The 18,128-nt window shown below is 40.6% G+C and overlaps 1 protein-coding gene across 1 annotated transcript; it reads right to left on the bottom strand.

Annotated features, from left to right (window-relative positions):
• Window positions 1-601: 601 nt before the first annotated feature.
• On the bottom strand, window positions 602-2,773 carry LOC118807951 (GTP-binding protein Rhes-like). The gene has a single exon (XM_036570160.1). It carries the CDS (start codon window positions 2,342-2,344, stop codon window positions 1,721-1,723), a length of 624 nt encoding a protein of 207 aa, XP_036426053.1. The 5' UTR covers window positions 2,345-2,773; the 3' UTR covers window positions 602-1,720.
• Window positions 2,774-18,128: the final 15,355 nt, after the last annotated feature.

An 18,128-nucleotide genomic window follows, 5' to 3' on the forward strand; every position in this document is an offset into this window, starting at 1 on the left:
CTTTGTTTTTTTTGTCAGATTTATATAATCCAAACAATTATATAAAAATATTTAATAAAATATATTTAAATTGAAAAACAAAATGAATGAATGTAAATAATAATATAAATCATAAATTTGTAGTGCAAGAATTTGAATATGTTGCATTGATATTGACAGCACTGGCCTGCACTCACTGCATGTTTCCAGTAGGGGGCAGTATTAATCTATTGTGTTGTCTGCCAGCATGCACATAATTAAGTAGAAGAAAAAAAAGAGGTTCCTTGAGGTGGACTCTCGTCCTTCTGGACGTGTCAGTGCCCCTCCATCCAGTGCCAACTACTGGCTCACCTGTGCCAGGTAGCGTTTTATAACCCAGGTGTCTATGAACAGTGTTGGCTAATTGGAGGCCCTGGATTTGGAACATCTGTTGAATTCTGATTTTACAGCTTCGGTTATTTGAAAGGCTGCTAGATTATGTGATATTGCAGCAATTATTGTCAGTCAATAGGCCCATATCACTTCTGCACACATGCTGTGTTGACCTTTTTGCTTATTTCTTTGTGTGGTGTGAATAACACTCAGGCCACTGTGCTTAAGGGAATATGGTCATAATGCAAAATGACGTTCAGAAATATATTTATTTATTTATTTCATTTTAAACATTCATTACATGGTAGCCCACAGTGCACAGCTGATGTAAAAAAAAAATTCTCACATAAAAAAATACTTAAAACATGTAAAACTTGTCGTGAAAGTGCATGATAGCATTACTGAAATTAATACAGTGACATTACACAATTCATGCTTAACAGAACATAGGGGGTTCATTTATATACAAGCCCCTATTGTAAACATAACGTCATTTTCATACAGTGTATTGTGGAAAATGTACACATCTGCTAAATCTAATAAAACTACTTTGCAGTCCATAACGCACTATATATATATATATATAAGCACTTTCACAATATGGAGCAATGTGCTTTTGTTACAAAGTGTCACGAAATATGAATCAACACATTGATCTCAGGTCATTGACTGATTTTGCCACACAAAATCAGTCTTCTTTATCAGTTCTTCACATCTGTATTCATTTATCTTCACTGGAACATTCTCACCTGCAGTTAGGAAGCAGAGATGCGATTTGAAAGGAATTCTGGGTAATGTAGTATTCAGCTGCTCTTTGGCTGGTGTGTCCTGTTCAGCATTAGCTGTTGTTCTGCTGTGGCAGCTGAGAGAATAGGAATCCCGTCCGAGTGAGTCCACAGGTATCTTCAGGATCATAGGATGTCCCTTGCAACAGGGGGACGCCCCTCTGTCCTCCATCCTCTCTTCTCTCCCTCCACTAAAGGTATATTTCAGCAATACTATTTGCACAATTTTCCCCCTGTATTCCAAATGTCAGCCAAGGCATGTTTGATGTCAATTGGCTCAGCTTTGCACTGGAGCTACTGGAAAGTAGCTAACAAAGCATGTCCACTAATTAGCATCAATCAAATGACATGTCCATTTTTATATATCACACCATGACACTGTGAGTCAGAAGTCACATGTGCAAGTCTATTTGAGAGTGCTTAACAATGCTACATTATTTGTGATGCAATACTAACTTGCAGACCATTACCTTTTAGCTACATTAGCCCTATAGCTCCAGTGCAAAGCTTAAGAAACAAACGTGCCTTTGTTAACTGATGAAACTTGGCATAAGAGGAAAATTTATGCAAAATTTGTGATCACTTTAAGACAACGTGCAGCTGTTGGTCTTGTTCATGGGTGGCCGGAAGTTTGTGTCTTTGGGAAAGGTCTCCCTGCGGCGCCTCAGGGCTGGACTCAGGCGGCTTGGCAGATTGGCTTGCTGGAGCAGCTCTCTGAAGACTTCCACCACATTTTCGTTCTCCTTGGCAGAAGCCTCTAGATACGAATTGTTCCAGTCCAGCTCCACCATTGAAAGGACGTCGTCGGCTTGCACCTGCCGGTCTGTCTTGTCAGTCTTGTTGCCCACCACTACAATAGGCGTGAGCTTGTCCTCTTTAACTTCCAGGATCTCGTCCCGCAGGCTCTTGACGACCTCCAGGGATTCGGGATCGTCGATGGCGTAGACAAGGGCGAAGGCATCACTGCTTTGGATGGACAGCTTGCGCATAGCTGGGAAAGAGTAGCTGCCACTAGTGTCCATGATCTCTACTGTGACCTTGACCCCAGCAATCTCATAGTCTTTGCTGTGGAGCTCCTCCACCGTGCGCCTATGCTTGGGTTCGAAGGAATCCTGCAGGAAGCGGCGGATAAGCGCTGTCTTGCCCACGCCAGCTGCTCCCATGAACACCAGACGCACCTGGGTCTTGTCTTTCACTTCTAAAGACATGTTGGACTGGTCAGAGAGATGCTGTTGTCTGCCTGCAGTTTCTATTTTAGCTTTCTGCTGGGTCACTCTGTGTTTGCAACAAGTGTCCTTCCAGTTCTGCACTCACTTACAGTCCAAGTTCTGCAGAAACGTAGCTTCCCAACAGTGTCAATCTCTTCACAACTACTTTGTTCTGCCTCTAGACTGCAGCAAGTGTCCAGTTTCTCCAGAAACGTGGCTTCCCAACAACGTCAGACTCTTTAAGCAGTAATGTTTGCTCTTCTTTGGTCTACAAGCTATGGTCAGAAATATTTCTGAGTCATGCAAACCAGTTTAGCAAAACTGCACTTCCCAACAGCAACAGTCTCTTCAAATGACGATTCCCCTCTCTATTCTGCAGCAAGCTGCACTGCACACTTGTTGCTGATAGTAGTAGTAAGATGGCTCGTGGAAGCCTGTGTCTCGTAGCAGGTGCTGGCTCAGCTTTATATGCACCCCAGTCTCTATGAAGCCCCACCCCTCACTCACCTCAGCGAATCAATGCATGGCCAGCAAATCTAACAGACCAGTCAGAAAGCATCATGCAAATTGCTCACAGAGTGTGTGTTGGGGGAGGGGGTGGGGTGTGGAGTACGCATATGTCTGTGTGTAGAAATGAATACTAGTCAATGGTAGAAAAGCAGCTGCATTTGCCGAAACCTGCCCTGCGCTTGATGTTGCCCTAAAACTGAACAAGTGCATGTTTTCTATTTTATGTAAAGGCAAAAATAAAGTATAGAGCAGCTATAGCTTTTATCTGCTCTCCCCTTAGTGGATTTAGTAAGCAGCTGTGATGCAAAACAGCTGCAGCTTTGAATAAAAATCACTAGCCACTTTATCAGGAACCCCTGCACTCTTAAAAATAAAAGGTGCCAGAGAGGGTTCTTTGCATAATGCCATTAAAGAACTATGTTCATTTCCATGAAGAATCCTTTCAATGGAGGTTCTGTAAATGAGATGTGTGAGCATGAAAAACCTACTAATAGTTTAAAGAGTCTCCACAAAATGTAAATGTTCTTGGAAGACACTAATACATTTGTAAAGAAACTTTAAATCATGTGAAGATTCTTCATATCTTTAAAAGGTTCTTCATACATGCACATCTCATTTCTAAACATGGTTCTTTATGGATCTAAAATGTTTCTTCCATTCCATTGCTCAAAGAACCCTTTGTGGCACCTTTTCAGGAGTGTAGCTCCACTTTGCTTGCAATTAGATACTCCAGTCCATCTATTGATGCACACGTCAGTCATCCTCTAGCCCTTCACTGATGGTCAGCTGCTTTTGACTGCATCATTGTTTGGTGGTGGTCCACACTCAATCTAGCAGTGACACTGATGTGTGTAAAACCCCAGCAACATGGCTGATCCACTCATACCAGCACAACACACTGTCAGTGTCACTGCTGTGCTGAGACTGGACCACCACCCAAATCATATCTAGTCAAAAATGGTCCTGTGGTCAGAAACTGACTAACAGTCTGAAAGTGTACACCTGCATTTTGGACCTGGTAGGTGTAGCTCATAAAGAGGATGGTGGAAGTAGACTATAGGTGTTTCTAATAAAGTGGCCAGTGAGTGGAAGTATAAGGTAGATGTTTCTAATAAAGTGGCCAGTGAGTGGAAGTACAAAGCAGATGTTTCTAATAAAGTGACCAGTGAGCATACGTCCAAGAGTTGTGCTTCTGATAAAGTGACCAGTAAGTGGAAGTACAAGGTGTTTCTTATAAAGTCGCCAGTGAGTTGAAGTATAAAGTAGGTGTTTCTAATAATGTGGCCAGTGAGTGGAGGTATAAGGTGTTTCTAATAAAGTGGCCAGTGAGTGGGTTTCACTCTTCAGTGATTCATTCAGAAATGAGTTTTCTTTTGTTGGCTGAGTGACATAACCACTACTGACCTCAGATCTTTGCCTTTGGAGCACTGACATTCAGAGCTGTTGAGTCAGGCCGACCTTGCTTGCCCTTTTCTGCCATGTTTTCATGCCATTTGTGGAAGCCCCTCACTGACATATCACCTTGGCTGCCAGCCTAAAGTACATCGAGATCAAGACATTGCTGCAGTTTCACTACAGAGTGGAAATGAGTCACTCAGTCAAACACTGTGTGCTTTTAGTGCTGAGGTTATCGTGATGGTGGAGTTATTGAGGAAGGCATTATGTCTCAATTCCAGTTCTGGGACCCAGTGTACATTTTAGTTTTTGCTGCTGTGACACGGCTGATGTCTGATAAAGCAGGTGTGCTAAAGCTCTGTACAAAAGGTCCTCATTACTGGGGCTGAGAACCATGTGTGCTTTCCTTCTTTGGTTCACATGGAGTTCTGTTTCAAGTTTTGAAACTCCAGGATCGCTTAAAATCATTTTTATTAAAATTCAGCATAGCAGGAGTGTTCGAAGTGAAAGTCTCTCAACTGTCTGCGAATGGTGCTCATAGTTCTGCTCTATCATAGACATACAGCAAGGTTTGTAAGGGCGAGTGGGGTCGACATTAATCTGAATGTCAGAGCTAAAAGGCAGAGGTCTGAGTTTAGTAGTTGTCATAGCAGATAAAAATGGAGTAAATGTTTGGCCAATAAAGGCAAATGTGCTCCAGATAGATGAACTGAAGTGTGGATATCAAAATGCTGTAATGGTGCTATTAGAGCACTCTGACTGTGTGTTATTCCACACAAGCTCTGCTCTGAGTGAGAGGACCAACAGGGTGTCTGTGTGTGTGTATGTGTGTGAGTGTGTGTGTCTATGTGTTTGGGTGTGTTGGTGGGGTGTATGTGCATCTGCAGGGTGTGTGTGTGTGTCTTTGGGGAGTGTGTATGTCTGCAGGCGGTGCGTTTGTGTGCACCGTGGAGAGATGAGAAGACAGCCGCTGTCCCACTGTGCCAATGTCATATAGCATTAAACAGAGAGAGAGAGAGGGAGAGAAAGAAAGAGAGAGAGAGATAAAGTGAGAGAAAAAATAGAGAGTCAGAGGGAGATACAGAAAAAGACAGAGAGAGAGACAGCGAGATAGAGAGAGATGGAGAGAGAGAGAGACAGAGATAGAGCAAGAGAGACAGAGAAAGAGAGAGAAGGAAATAGTCAAAGGGAGATACAGAGAAAGACAGAGAGAGAGATAGAGAGAGACAGCGAGAGAGAGACACAGAGATAGCCAGAGCGATAGAGAAAGAGAGAGAAGGAAATAGAAGGAGAGTCAAAGGGAGATACAGATAAAGGCAGAGAGAGAGATTGAGAGAGAGAGAGAAGGAAAAAGGGTCAGAGAAAGATACAGAGAAAGATAAAGAGAGGCAAAAAGAGAAAAGGAAATAGGGAAAGACAAAAGAAAAAAGATAAAGAGAGGCAGAGAGAGAGAGAGAGAGAGAGAAAGAGAGACAGAAAGACAGAGAAATGAGCAGGAAAGAGAGAGAGAGATAGACTGTGAGAGAGAGAGACAGAGAAAGATAGAGAGAAAGACTGAGAAAGAGAGAGAGAGATGGGGAATGAATACATATCTGTTGGTGTTACATGGAGTCGAACAGAGAGACGAGTGTTATAGCGTGAAATGGTAAACAGTGATAGTACAGAGGGAAAGAAGGGAGAACAGAGCAGGAGAGATGGTGAGACAGATCGAGAACGTGTCTCTGCATGTGTTTGTCATACTGCATCGAACACAGAAGTGGAAAACAGGAATGAGTCAGATAAGAGGGAGAATGTACGTGTTAGAGTGCGTGAGTGCGTGTGCATGTTATATGCTGTAAAGCATATATTCTCAATTGTTTCCATTCCAGGACTCACATGAAGAGGCAGAGCCCGATATTTAATAAAGTTAAATAAGACATAAAGTCATCTAAAAGTCCTTAAGCTTTCAGCTCAATTTTACTCAATGTTACTGTTACGTGTGTGTGTATATATATATATATATATATATATATATATATATATATATATATATATATATATATATATATATATGAAAATGGATGTAGTGTAAGTATGGGGTATAGTGTAACCATGGAAACTGACATAATGTCACCATGGAAATAGGTGTAGTGTAACCATTAAAATGGATGTAGAGTAACCATGGAAGTAAGTGTAGCCAACTGATCCATTTATGGTTTTACCTCTGATTTTAATCAATCAGCCCATGTAATAATTGTCTTTCTATCACTGGATTATGACAGCTGAGCAGAAAAAGTAAACATGCAATATTTCAAGATTTCCTCCACAACCTCAAGCCGACTTTTAAATGTGCGAGGCAAAAACTGGACTTTTAAAAACATACAGGACCTTTTCTCCGCCCCCATCAAAACAAAGATCAGAGGTGCCATCATGCAGAACAGCATGATGCAAACATCCTCCAGCTGTGGTGTTCAGACTGTTTGAGTTTAGAGTTCTCCATTATTGGGTCAACAGCCCTGGTTCCAAAACAAGAACAAGAACAGGAACCCTGTGGTGTGAGGCCTGAAGCTTTTGAGCCACTGGGTTGGCCTACTCCTGACCACTGCTGACCCGCTTCTGTTTCTTGACTGTTTCTGTGTCTTGAGTGTGAAGGAGGACAGGATAATGTTGATGTTTTTGAGTGTTGTCCGAATCAATCGTTGCTGCAGGCTTGAACTAATCATGGAAGCTGAACAGTCTATTATTATGGTTAGCCTGAATTCAATCTGTCAGACACACGTTATTTTTGCGCCTGCTTGCTTGTCTCTAAGCTGAATTTGGAAATGTCCAAAGGGTTTGTCCCCGACCCTCCTCTACCTTCTCTCTTTCTCTCTCTTTCTCTCTCTTTCTCTCTAAATGTTTACACTCATGAGTCGAGACTTCTTTAGAAACTCCAGGGAAAGTGAACTGTCTGAAAGACGAGAAGGTCAATAAAGTCCTGCTGAGCTGGAAGACAAGAGGGTGACAGTTAAGTGTACAATTCAGATTTAAAATAAACTTTACTGACAAGAGAGCTAGTGAATGCTAGTGCTAGTGGTTAACGAAAATGATTAAAAGGATAAAGTAATAAGTAAATAAAGAGAAATATATAGAAAAAAACAAAACAAATAAAAAGCCTAAAACTCAGAGATCTTAGCGGCCCAAAATCTAAAACATCCCACCTCATCAGTGTCATCTGAGGACACTGGCAGAATGTAAAATAGCCTGCTACAGTTGTATGCAAAAGTTTGGGTGCCCTTGCTCCAATGACATATTTTGTTGATTTTCTAAATGTAGTTATGTAATAACTGAAGTTTGGGGGGAGGAACATGCCTAAACCCCTCCTTCTTCCAATCTAATGCCCTATAAATTCACATCCTCACCTTCTGTTCTGAAGAAGAAGGTTCACAATCCCCACTGCCACCTCATCTCCTCCCTGTTCCTCAGTCCGATATCAGTCCTACTACAGCTATGAGGGAGGCCTTTTAGCTACAGGCAGAAGCTGCCCAGAACTCCAGCCCAAGTTCTCAGAGTTCTCCCCTTCCCTCAATCAATCTTCCCTCATACTACCACCACCATGTGGAGATGAAGGCATGGTGTGAACTTACAAAGTAAAAATAAGTTAACACATTTCACTCCTGGATGACTTTGTTCACATCCTGATGTAAAGGAAGAAGTAACTATCATAGAAAAATCATCGCATTTTGAGGAACAACCTTGACTGATGCCATTGTTTAAAGTACATTTCTGGTAGGCAAATGACTTTCCTGGGAAGACCTGCTGCATGTCTTGTGAGTGTAATCAAGTAAAAGCTAATATTGCTTTGGAAGTGAAGTCTGTTTGCCTGTTTGAGACATTCTGTACAGTGTTGTTGCAGATGTTCTTTCAAAATAACTGTGGTTTTATCAAGACAGCCATCAATTGAAAAAAAAACATAAAATTGCCTGCATACAAGTTATGACATATTACATTATGATTTATGTTTTTTAAACTTGTTAAAGTAAGCAATGAAACACTGCGCTAAAAACTGATGAAAAATGACATATTTAAGTCTGTGCTCTGTAGAGGATGTACATATATATATATATATATATATATATATATATATATGTATGTATATATGTGTGTGTGTGTGTGTGTGTGTGTGTGTGTGTGCATTACTACTTATTATTACTGTAATGCCCTGCTGTCTGGATGTTCCAGCAAAAGCCTTAACAAGCTTCAGTTAGTCCAGACCGCTGCAGCCAGAGTCCTCACAAGAACCAGAAAGTTTCACCATATCAGCCCAGTTTTATCAAGCCTACACTGGTTGCCTGTTAAATTCCGCATTGACTACAAAATTCATTTACTGACCCATAAAGCTCTAAACGGACTTGCCCCTCAGTACCTGAGTGAACTTCTCTCTTATTATAAACCATCACGCCTACTTAGATCACAAGGTGCTGTTTACTATTAGTACCTATTAGTACCTAGAATTAATAGAGTTACATCATGGGGGGAGAGTCTTCTCATACAAAGCTCCCCAACTTTGGAATAATCTTCCAGTCAGTGTTCGGGACTCAGACACAGCCTCAGTCTTTAAGTCTAGGCTTGTTTAGTTGAGCCTCTTGTAGTTAGTTTTTCCCATTGGACAAAAGGTGCAGATCTGGGGGTTCATGGTCATAGAGTATTATGGTAAACTGGGAGCGTTTGTGCGGTCGTCCCGCTGCTGTCACGCATTCACTCAAGTTTGCTGACAGTGGAATGGAGGGGCGCTGACATCTCAGGGAGCCCTCATGTCTCTGTTACCTTATTGGCTCACCCTTTTAGTGAGGCTGTAATAGCTTGGCCTGTCAGAGTCTCTGCTACTCTCTCTTAACACTGTATACTGTCTCTCTTAATAAAACTAACTGTCTTTGTGTTTCTTCATCTACCTTCATCAGGTGCCCAGTGATTGCACACTTTCTGGATCAGTTTGACCACCATGGAGCTTCCCGCTGTACAATGCTGTGCAAACCTCACTTGCATGAACTGACCCTCCTGATAATACTGCTGCTGCTGCTGACTCAAACTTTTTAATCAATGGTTCACCAGCTTTTCCCATTTTCTGTATTTTAATATTTTATACTTACATTAAAACCTTATTCTCTGTTCATATTGCTTATTTGGTATTGTTTAGCTATACGCTGTCTACCAGAGGAGGATGGGTTCCCCTTGTGAGTCTTGGCTCCTCTCAAGGTTTCTTCCTCTTGTTCTTAGGGAGTTTTTCCTAGCCACTGTTGCCATTGGCGATGCTCATGGGTGCTTGGACCTGGATTGTTCTGTAAAGCTGCTTTGTGACAATGCCTGTTGTAAAAAGTGCTTTATAAATAAACACTGACTTGACTTGAGAGAGAGAGAGCGAGAGAGAGAGAGAGAGAGAAGGAGGGGGAGACCTGACAGTCATTCGCTCAGACTGGTTCTCTTAAAAGACTACAGAGTGAGATATGATAATCTAATGATGATGCTGATTGTTTATGGCACTGAAAAATGCACTGGCCTCTCTCTTTTCTCTTATTTCTATTTCTCTCATGCTTCGATTGAGTATCGTATTTGCAGATAAGCACACAGATACTTGATTTTATGTAATGTGTATTTAATGTTTTTGGTGTATGTTGGAATTTATGTTGACCCCTGCATTTAAAATGCTACAAGACACCTGTACAAGCCCATCATGACCACTGACATAAACCTACATTAGCATTTATAAACAGTTTTTCCAATAAACCTCTTTTTATCTCAAAGGTCGTATTTGCCAACTCTGATGTCAAGTTGACCTCTCTGTGTCAGGTGATTTTTTTCTCACATTAGTTTGTGTCATAACACCTCCTGAAGCGACTTTGTAGCTCAATGTATGTCACAGTGACACAGTGCTGATAAAATAACCTGGCTTGAAAAGCCAGGCTGTTGAAAAATAGTAAGTTTTCTGTGGCTCTTAGGTGAAGTGTGATTCATTTCTCTGTTTATAAGATTAAAGCTACATCACATCATCAGCATTGCTGTGATATGTGATACATGTGATATATATGTCACTGTGACATACACTAAGCTACAAAGTCAGTTGATACAATTCAATGTCAGAAAATATCACCTGACATACACTACAAACAAGTATGTAGACACCCCTCTCCAATTATTTAGTTCAGGTGTTTCAGCTACAGGTGTATTAAATCAAGCACGCAGCCACGCAGTCTCTATAGACAAACACTGGCAGCAGAATGAGTCATGCTGAAGAGCTCAGTGACTTTAAACGTAGCACTATCATAGGATGCCAGCTTTGCCGCAAGTCAATTTGTGATGTTTTTAAACAAACACAAGCAGTGACGTGTTCTCTAAGTGAAACATGTTCTCTAGATTGATGAATCATGCTTCGCTATCTGAGTTTGGTGGATGCCAGGAGAACGCTACCTACCAGAGTGCATAGGGCTAACAGTAAAGTTTGGTGGAGGAGGGATAATGGACTGTGGCTGTTTTTCAGGGTTTAGGCCCCTTAGTTCCAGTGAAGGATGATGATTAATGCTGTAACATACAAAGACATTTTACACAATTATGCGCTTCCCACTTTGTGACAGCAGTTTGGTGACGACTCTCTCCTGTTCCAGCATGACTGAGCCCCTGTATACAAAGCGAGCTCCATAAAGAGTGTAGTGTGGAGGAACTCCAGTGGCCTGCACAGAGCCCTGTCCTCAACCTCACTGGGTTCGTCACTTTGGGATGAACTGGATCATCAATTGCGAGCCAAGCATTCTCGTCCAACATCCATGTCTAACCACACAAATGCTCTTTTGACTGAATGGGCACAAATTCCCACAGACACACTCCAAAATCTTGTGTAAAGCCTTCACAGAAGGGGGCATCTCCATATTAATGCCCATTGTTTTGGTATGGGATGCCCAACAAGCTCATATAGGTGTGATGGTCAGGTGTCCACATACTTTTGGCCACACAGTGTAGGTCTTAACTTGTCATCACATTTGACAAAAGCAGCTTTTATGACTTATAAGTCTCATGTAACCTTATAAGCACAGCTTCAACAGTGAAGTGTTACTGTAATTTCTGTGTAGCAGCTTTTCCTCCTAATTCAGTGTATTTGTCTGAGCTTTCTTTGTTTATATGTGCCATATGCCAGTGTTTACATCGTGTGACTTCCTCCCTGCATCTCTGCTTCCAGCACACCTTATCAGCTCCAATATCTACACATGCTGAGATGGAAATTTCATCAAAATGGGGTAATGGTCCAACGTACAATGCTGGTCAGCTGCTTTTCTGTAATGACCCTTGTTAAGAAGCTCTTCTAAAAGCCCCTTTTTGCACCTTTATCTCTGTGTGATTTACTGAAAATTCGAATATGGAAATGGAGCGTGTTTTCACTGTCCCATACAGCGATTAGTCTGACCGCAAACGAGCTGGAGTGTTTTATTTGCAGGGGGAATCAAATCAGTTCTCGTAAAAGAGGAAAGAAGGCTGGTGTTGATCAGAGGGCTGTATTTACACATGCTGACAGGATGTTTGGTTAGCTGGAAAAAAGCTGAAGAACAGAAGCTCTGATAAAGGGGCATAATGCATTCATAAGCTGCAGCCTACACTCAGCAGAGCTATGTAAAACGCTTACTAATGTACTAGCCTCAGTTTAAACGGCAAGCTTAAATAAACACACACTTGCTTTAAGCCGTGTCAAGTTGTTAAGTAATCTCCAATAGACTTGCTTAGGTGGTTTCAGAACCTGTTTAAACTTCAATTGTTAAACCTTAATTGACTTGTTAGGACTGGATAGGTAGGTCAAGAATCGTCATTAAGAATTATTAGCTGATGACCGTTCCACATAAATTCTTTGACTTCTCAAATCTTGCTAATACTAAACAACCAAGGCCTCCTCAAAAAGCTGGCTGAGGATCTGAAAATAAAGCTAACTGATGCCTACAAAGCAGAGTAGGCTGTAAAATATGTCTATGTGCTTAGAGTTGCAGTTTCCACCATCCAAAATGTCATTAAGAAACAGCAGTTAAGGGGCACTGTGTAAAGCAAGGCAAGATCTGGAAGACCAAGAAATCTCTCAGACAGAAAAACTCATATGCTGGCCAAAAAATGCAAAGCAAAACCCCCACATGACAGCAAAGAACCTGCAGGAAGCTTCAGCTGACACAGGAGTGGTGGTGCACCATTCGACTGTGCAACATTGCTTGCACAAACATGATCTGCATGGAAGAGTCATCAGAAAGAAACCTTACCTGTAACCTCATCACAAAAGTCAATGTCTGAAATATACAGAACAAGATGAATTAGAGATGGTTTGGAGACAAGTGCTGCAGACTGAAGAAGTAAAAATTGAACTCCACAATCATGAAAGGAAAAGGGGCAGCATTCGAACACCTTTGCTGGGTGCGTGGCAGCCCATGGCACAGGAAGCACTGCACAGATAGATGGATGAATAGATTCCACTAAATAACAGCAAATTCTGGAAGCAAATGTCAGACAGTTTGTCAAGAACCTGAAGCTTAAAAGATTCTAGCTTCTACAACAAGAAACTGATCCAAAACATACCTCAAAATCCAACATGAACTTCAAGAGTTGCAAGCTAAAGCTTTTGGGATGGCCCTCACAATCCCCTGACTTCAACATCATAGACAATCTGTAGGAAATCTTAAATATGCTGTGCATGCCGAGTAAATGTTGTACACAAATTATAGATGAATAATTAAAAATGAAAATAAATTAGGCACCCCAAATCACATGGGGCCTCACAAGTAATTTCTGTTTATCATAATATTGGTAGAAAAATGTCTCATGATGACACCGTTGATGGTTTCACTTTAAATTTTTTCATCATTCTATTTGTATTTATTGTATTTTATTTACTTTGTATTTATTTTATGCAGCCAATGTAGTAGTTCATATAGTTAAGTATTGTTTTATTGTGTTCACTTTACTTTAGCATTTCTGAAATATTATTTATTACACTAAAATGTAATTCTTCCTGACTAGACTTGAGAACATATTGAAAAAATATATATTTACAATTTTATAACACAACATATAATACTTATAATTTTATTTGTTTATTTGTTATATATATACCTTGTATCTCCAAAATGATAACTTTACACTTAACAGGAAAAGGAAAAACCTTCTTTACTTTTACTGTAAGTCAATGGAACCAGACATTTTTCCAAGTCATTTTTGGCCATTTCTTTTGGTCCATTCTTCATGAAATTGACACACAATGTAAACAGCAACAAGCATTTTCAAATTATGTAAAAAACTGAAAAATGACAAAGATGGAGTTGCAAGGATTTGTCCTGACAACAGTGCAACAGTGATATATATATATTATGAAATGTGCTATTGCTTTAAATTTTTTTCCCCAATATGTTAAATTTAGCAAATAAACAATGATTGCCAGCATGAGGATCTTTTTTCTGAAGGCTGCTATTTTAATGCATATTTTTATGCATAATGCTTATCTAATCTGATCTGATCTTTAAAGCCTGCCCTCTAACTGTCCTAAATCTCTCCTTCTGTACATCCATTAATCCATCCGTACATCCATTCATCTATTCCTCCCTCCATTCGTCCATTACTTCATCCACATATGCATCCATATGGCCATCCATTCATCCTGCTATCCTCCCATCTGTGTGATTGTGTGCGGATACTCTGAAGAGTGAATTCTGACCATAATGCTCTGTGACCAATGCCAGGTTAATCTTCAGCTCGATGTTTTGATCTGTGAAGCACAGTGACTGTTCCTTTATTCGTTTTCTGCCTGTGTTCTCACCCTTCTCTCTTTCTCTCTCACCGCTGCTTCTTCTCACAGTGTTAACTTCTAGCCTGAGGATGTTGTTGATGTTCTAGTTTCAGCCCTTTTGGATCTGTGTTATAAAACAAAACTGTAAATGCAGTACGACAGCTATGCTGCCTGTTTGGAAGCAGTGTAACATTTCGTCAACCAGCGTTAACCAGTGAGATATGTTTGAAATTAAGATAACTGAAAAATGTTCAGGGATTATCTTAATATTTAATCCAATAGAAGGTAAAAATAATATAAAATATAGCCGCAAATGGCAATCTGCGGGGTCCAAGCGCCGGTCAGCTCAATTAGGTCTAATATGTTGGACCGGGGCCTTTTTGCAGATAGAGGGTGCATGATCCTTAAGTCCTTTCTATGGTATGATAACTTATTAAGTTTAGTACAGATGGATCATTTGACATTGGTATACTAAGCTGCAGGCTTTAAAGAAATAAATTAAAATATCAAACATTCCAATTTCTGACATGATTCGTAATTGCACAGTAACCCCTGAAGGCCGACCTCATTGTGTTCAGGCTGCTGAGCCTGTGCAGCACTCTGTTCTCCCTGTTCTTGTGTTTCTCAGTTGCGCTTGGATAACCTTAATTTTTCTCAACAGTCTGAAAATCACACTGAACAACTTCCTCTCCATTATGTAGATAATTGCTTGATTGCCTGGTTTATTTCAATCTATCTTGTGTTACTTGTTCAGGTTGGATAAAGGGATATCTGGTCCAGTGTCTCTCTTTCTCTCTCATTTGCTCATTGTTCTCTTTTCCCCTGTTTGTCTCAAATGTCTCCTCTCCTGTTTGGTTCCTATCTCTTTTTACTTTTTACCGTTCTATGACCAATCATCATGCAGAGTTCCAGCACTGGCGGAGGGACCTGAGTTTTAAAAGCAGCTCGGCAAAGCTTGTCGAGAGGCCTGAGATCCCCCTGTGCTAATAGCTGTGTACTGGTCTTTGTTGTTTATAGACACAGACGCATAAGCTTTGTACTCTTTTACTCATGCAGCTTTTGTATATGGCTGACTCTAGTATCTGTGCTAGCTTTGCTAGTTTGGTCATTTGTCTTAATCATGTCAGCTTTGTGCCTCTATGCCTCGAGTTGTTAAATCATACTAGCTTTACTCCCTTGCTGCTTTACATCTCTCTAGTTCTATTTCCCTCTCATACTGTGGTGCTTTCTTGGGGTTCTGGACAGGCTAGATGGGCGCGCTCATACATTTTACACCATGTAGTAGCCCAGTGTATGGACACATTAGGTAAGGGGTGGGTGCCATGCTTGTATTTATATGTTTAGCATAGGTAAGATCAGTGTAGATAGCTCTTTTGTTTGCTGTTAGGTAAGCACTTAAACTAAAGAGCAAGGGTATTTTTTTCTTTTGTTTGTTTTGATGACTTCTTTCCTTTAGTGCCATCCAGGTCCAGAATCTCTTTCACTTAAGCAGCAGGTATAACTGACATTTTGTAAATATTGTTAAATGTAAATAATCACATTCCTGGAGGTCTCACTGTGGTCATAGCTTGGTTGTAACATTACCCTAGTGTGCAATAAATGGTAAAAACTAGAAACTGATGTCTTGCTCTTTCCTGGTTCGTCCTCCAAACTTCACATTTAAATCATATGTTACTGACCCCATTGTCCCCTAGATTTGGCTGCAGGGCCATAACACTTGACATAGTTGAGTCATCATGCAACAAAATGGTATAGTTCTTTGTAATCATGGCTAAGGAGGGGGTACATTGACATTATTGAAAATGATAACCACAATGGCAGAGAGCAGCTATACATTATACATTGTATATACATTTTGGAATTGGTTAATTAACATCGTCTCATACAGTATATTTAAGGTATATTTTCATGGGCCCTTGGCTCTTGGGGCCCTAGGCGACTGCCTGCCTTTGCCTAGTGCAAAGGCTGACCCTGAACCCACCATCTCCCTATGTTTTTTTTTTTTTCCAAACTTGAACACTGAATGTATGCCTCACCCTTATAGGTCACTTATTGTATGTTTTCTTTTATTATTTTTCTATTTCTTTTCTATTTTATTTTATGATGTGTATTTGTAACGTTTGTGTGGGTTTATGTACCAAAGCAGTCATAATTCATTTTACCAAAGCAATAAGCCATAAGTGGCCCTGTGTTACAGTGATTTTTTTTACACTTAAGGTTAATATCATCATTAAGCACAATGTCAAGTGGAGTAAAACCCCTACACTGTACAAGGCTGAAACATGTGGATGCTTTGGAAGGCTACAGTGATCCATTTGCTTCCTGACAGCCTGGAACAGCACGACGTTTTCCGTACATCTTCCACTCCAATAACTCTGCTACAGACTGCCTGCATGACCAACACTCTATGTAACTTCAATGGGAATGAGCAATGCTAACCTGCTGCAGGCTAAATGGGCAGATCACATGCAAATTCGTTCATAGTTGTAGCATCAGATTCACCATGTACTATTTCTGTGGCTTAGTTTCTGTATGCTTTAACTCCTTATAATGAGACAGACCTGCAAGTCATTCTAGGTATGCTGGAGTGACACTGTTTGACACACTGATATCTACAAACATACAGACTAAAGTATATTAGCATAGCTAAAACACAAGCAGCATCCATCTAGATGCCTGAATTTTGTACATACTTTTGCCAGTTTTTATAGATAACAATAACACTGTGGTAGGTCTTAGTGGCTTCCTGGTCCTGCCTCTGCCTTGCAGATGCTACATTGTGTTTTTAGATAACTTGCCATATGGATGTCTTTTGCTAACTTTGCTAGGCCTTCAGATTACTGTATGGAGGCCTTTAGCTAACTTTGCCAAGTTTTCAGCTCTGTTGGCTGTGTGCGGTTTTTCAGTTAATTTGCCCTTCTTTACAAAGTTAAATGATAAAATCTGTCCAGTATGTTGCAAGTTATTATTATTTTAATGGTTTTTATGCAGTTATGTGGGGGTTAATGGACTTGACTGATCTGATGACACTGTGTTTAGAGGGTTGTGTGAGAGAGAGGGAGAGAGAGAAAGAGAGAGAGAGGCCTGAGGTAGCAGCAATGCAGTAATGAGGGGAGAAACTGTAAATTTGGCAGTGTCAAGTGACAGGAGGAATGAGTAAGACCTCAGACTGGCTTTCATCTTTCATTTGCCTCTGAGATGACAGAGAGAGAGAGAGAGAGAGAGAGAGAGAGAGAGAGAGGGAGAGAGAGAAAGAGAGAGAGAGACAGAGAGAGGAATATAGAGAGGCATATGTGAAAAAAGACAGAGAGAGGGAAATAAGAAAAGAGAGAGAACATATGGATGGAGGCGGAGTGAAAGAAAAGACAGGGAAGAAATCTAGAGTTTCATCTTTCGGCATCTTTTACAGCAGAAATCAAAAAAAAGTTGCGGCAGAAAAAATTTACAAACTCATCACAAGAATTAAAAGATGACAGAATAAACTCATATACAGTCGTATGCAGAGGCTTGAACACCCCTGTCAAATGATGTGTTGTTGATTTTTGAACACATCCTCTATAGAGAACACACTTCTGCATATTTCAATGCACAATTACTGTTTATTTTCTGAATGTAACATATTTGGGAAAAAAATGAAACATATAATATGGCCTGTGCAAAAGTTATGGCACATTTTCCTCACTTTCAGTTTCTCAAAGAAATCTGCAGACACACCTCTAAAGTTCAGTCTTAGAAGCTGGTTGATCATTTTCTGAACTAATCCAAACACTTTCAGCGAAGTTGAGGTCTGGACTCTGGGGTGGTCAGTCCATTGTTCAGCTTCTTTGTTTGATGTGTCCGTCTCCTTTTCTCAGTGAGGCTTCTTGAACAGCTACACATCCTTTTTAGACCCATAGCGCTGAGTCGTCTTCTCACAGTGGAAGGATGGACAGAAACACCTGTAGATGTTTTCAGATCTGAAGCAGCTTGATTTTCTCCTCTCCCTCAAAGATGCAAGCTTTAAGTGCTATTTAGCTGATGGGGACAGTGTTGGTCTACTAGGTCTTCCAGGTGGTTGTTAGGAGCCCCAATTTCTCTCTAGCCATTAATTTTATTAACCTCAGTTTTGGAAACTCCTGT

The sequence above is a fragment of the Colossoma macropomum genome, unplaced genomic scaffold (assembly GCF_904425465.1).
Source record: "Colossoma macropomum unplaced genomic scaffold, Colossoma_macropomum, whole genome shotgun sequence".
Classification (NCBI taxonomy): Eukaryota; Metazoa; Chordata; class Actinopteri; order Characiformes; family Serrasalmidae; genus Colossoma; species Colossoma macropomum.

Excerpts from the sequence above, each read along its gene's own strand:
- LOC118807951 (XM_036570160.1), bottom strand. The coding sequence starts at position 2,344 with ATGTCTTTAGAAGTGAAAGACAAGACCCAGGTGCGTCTGGTGTTCATG.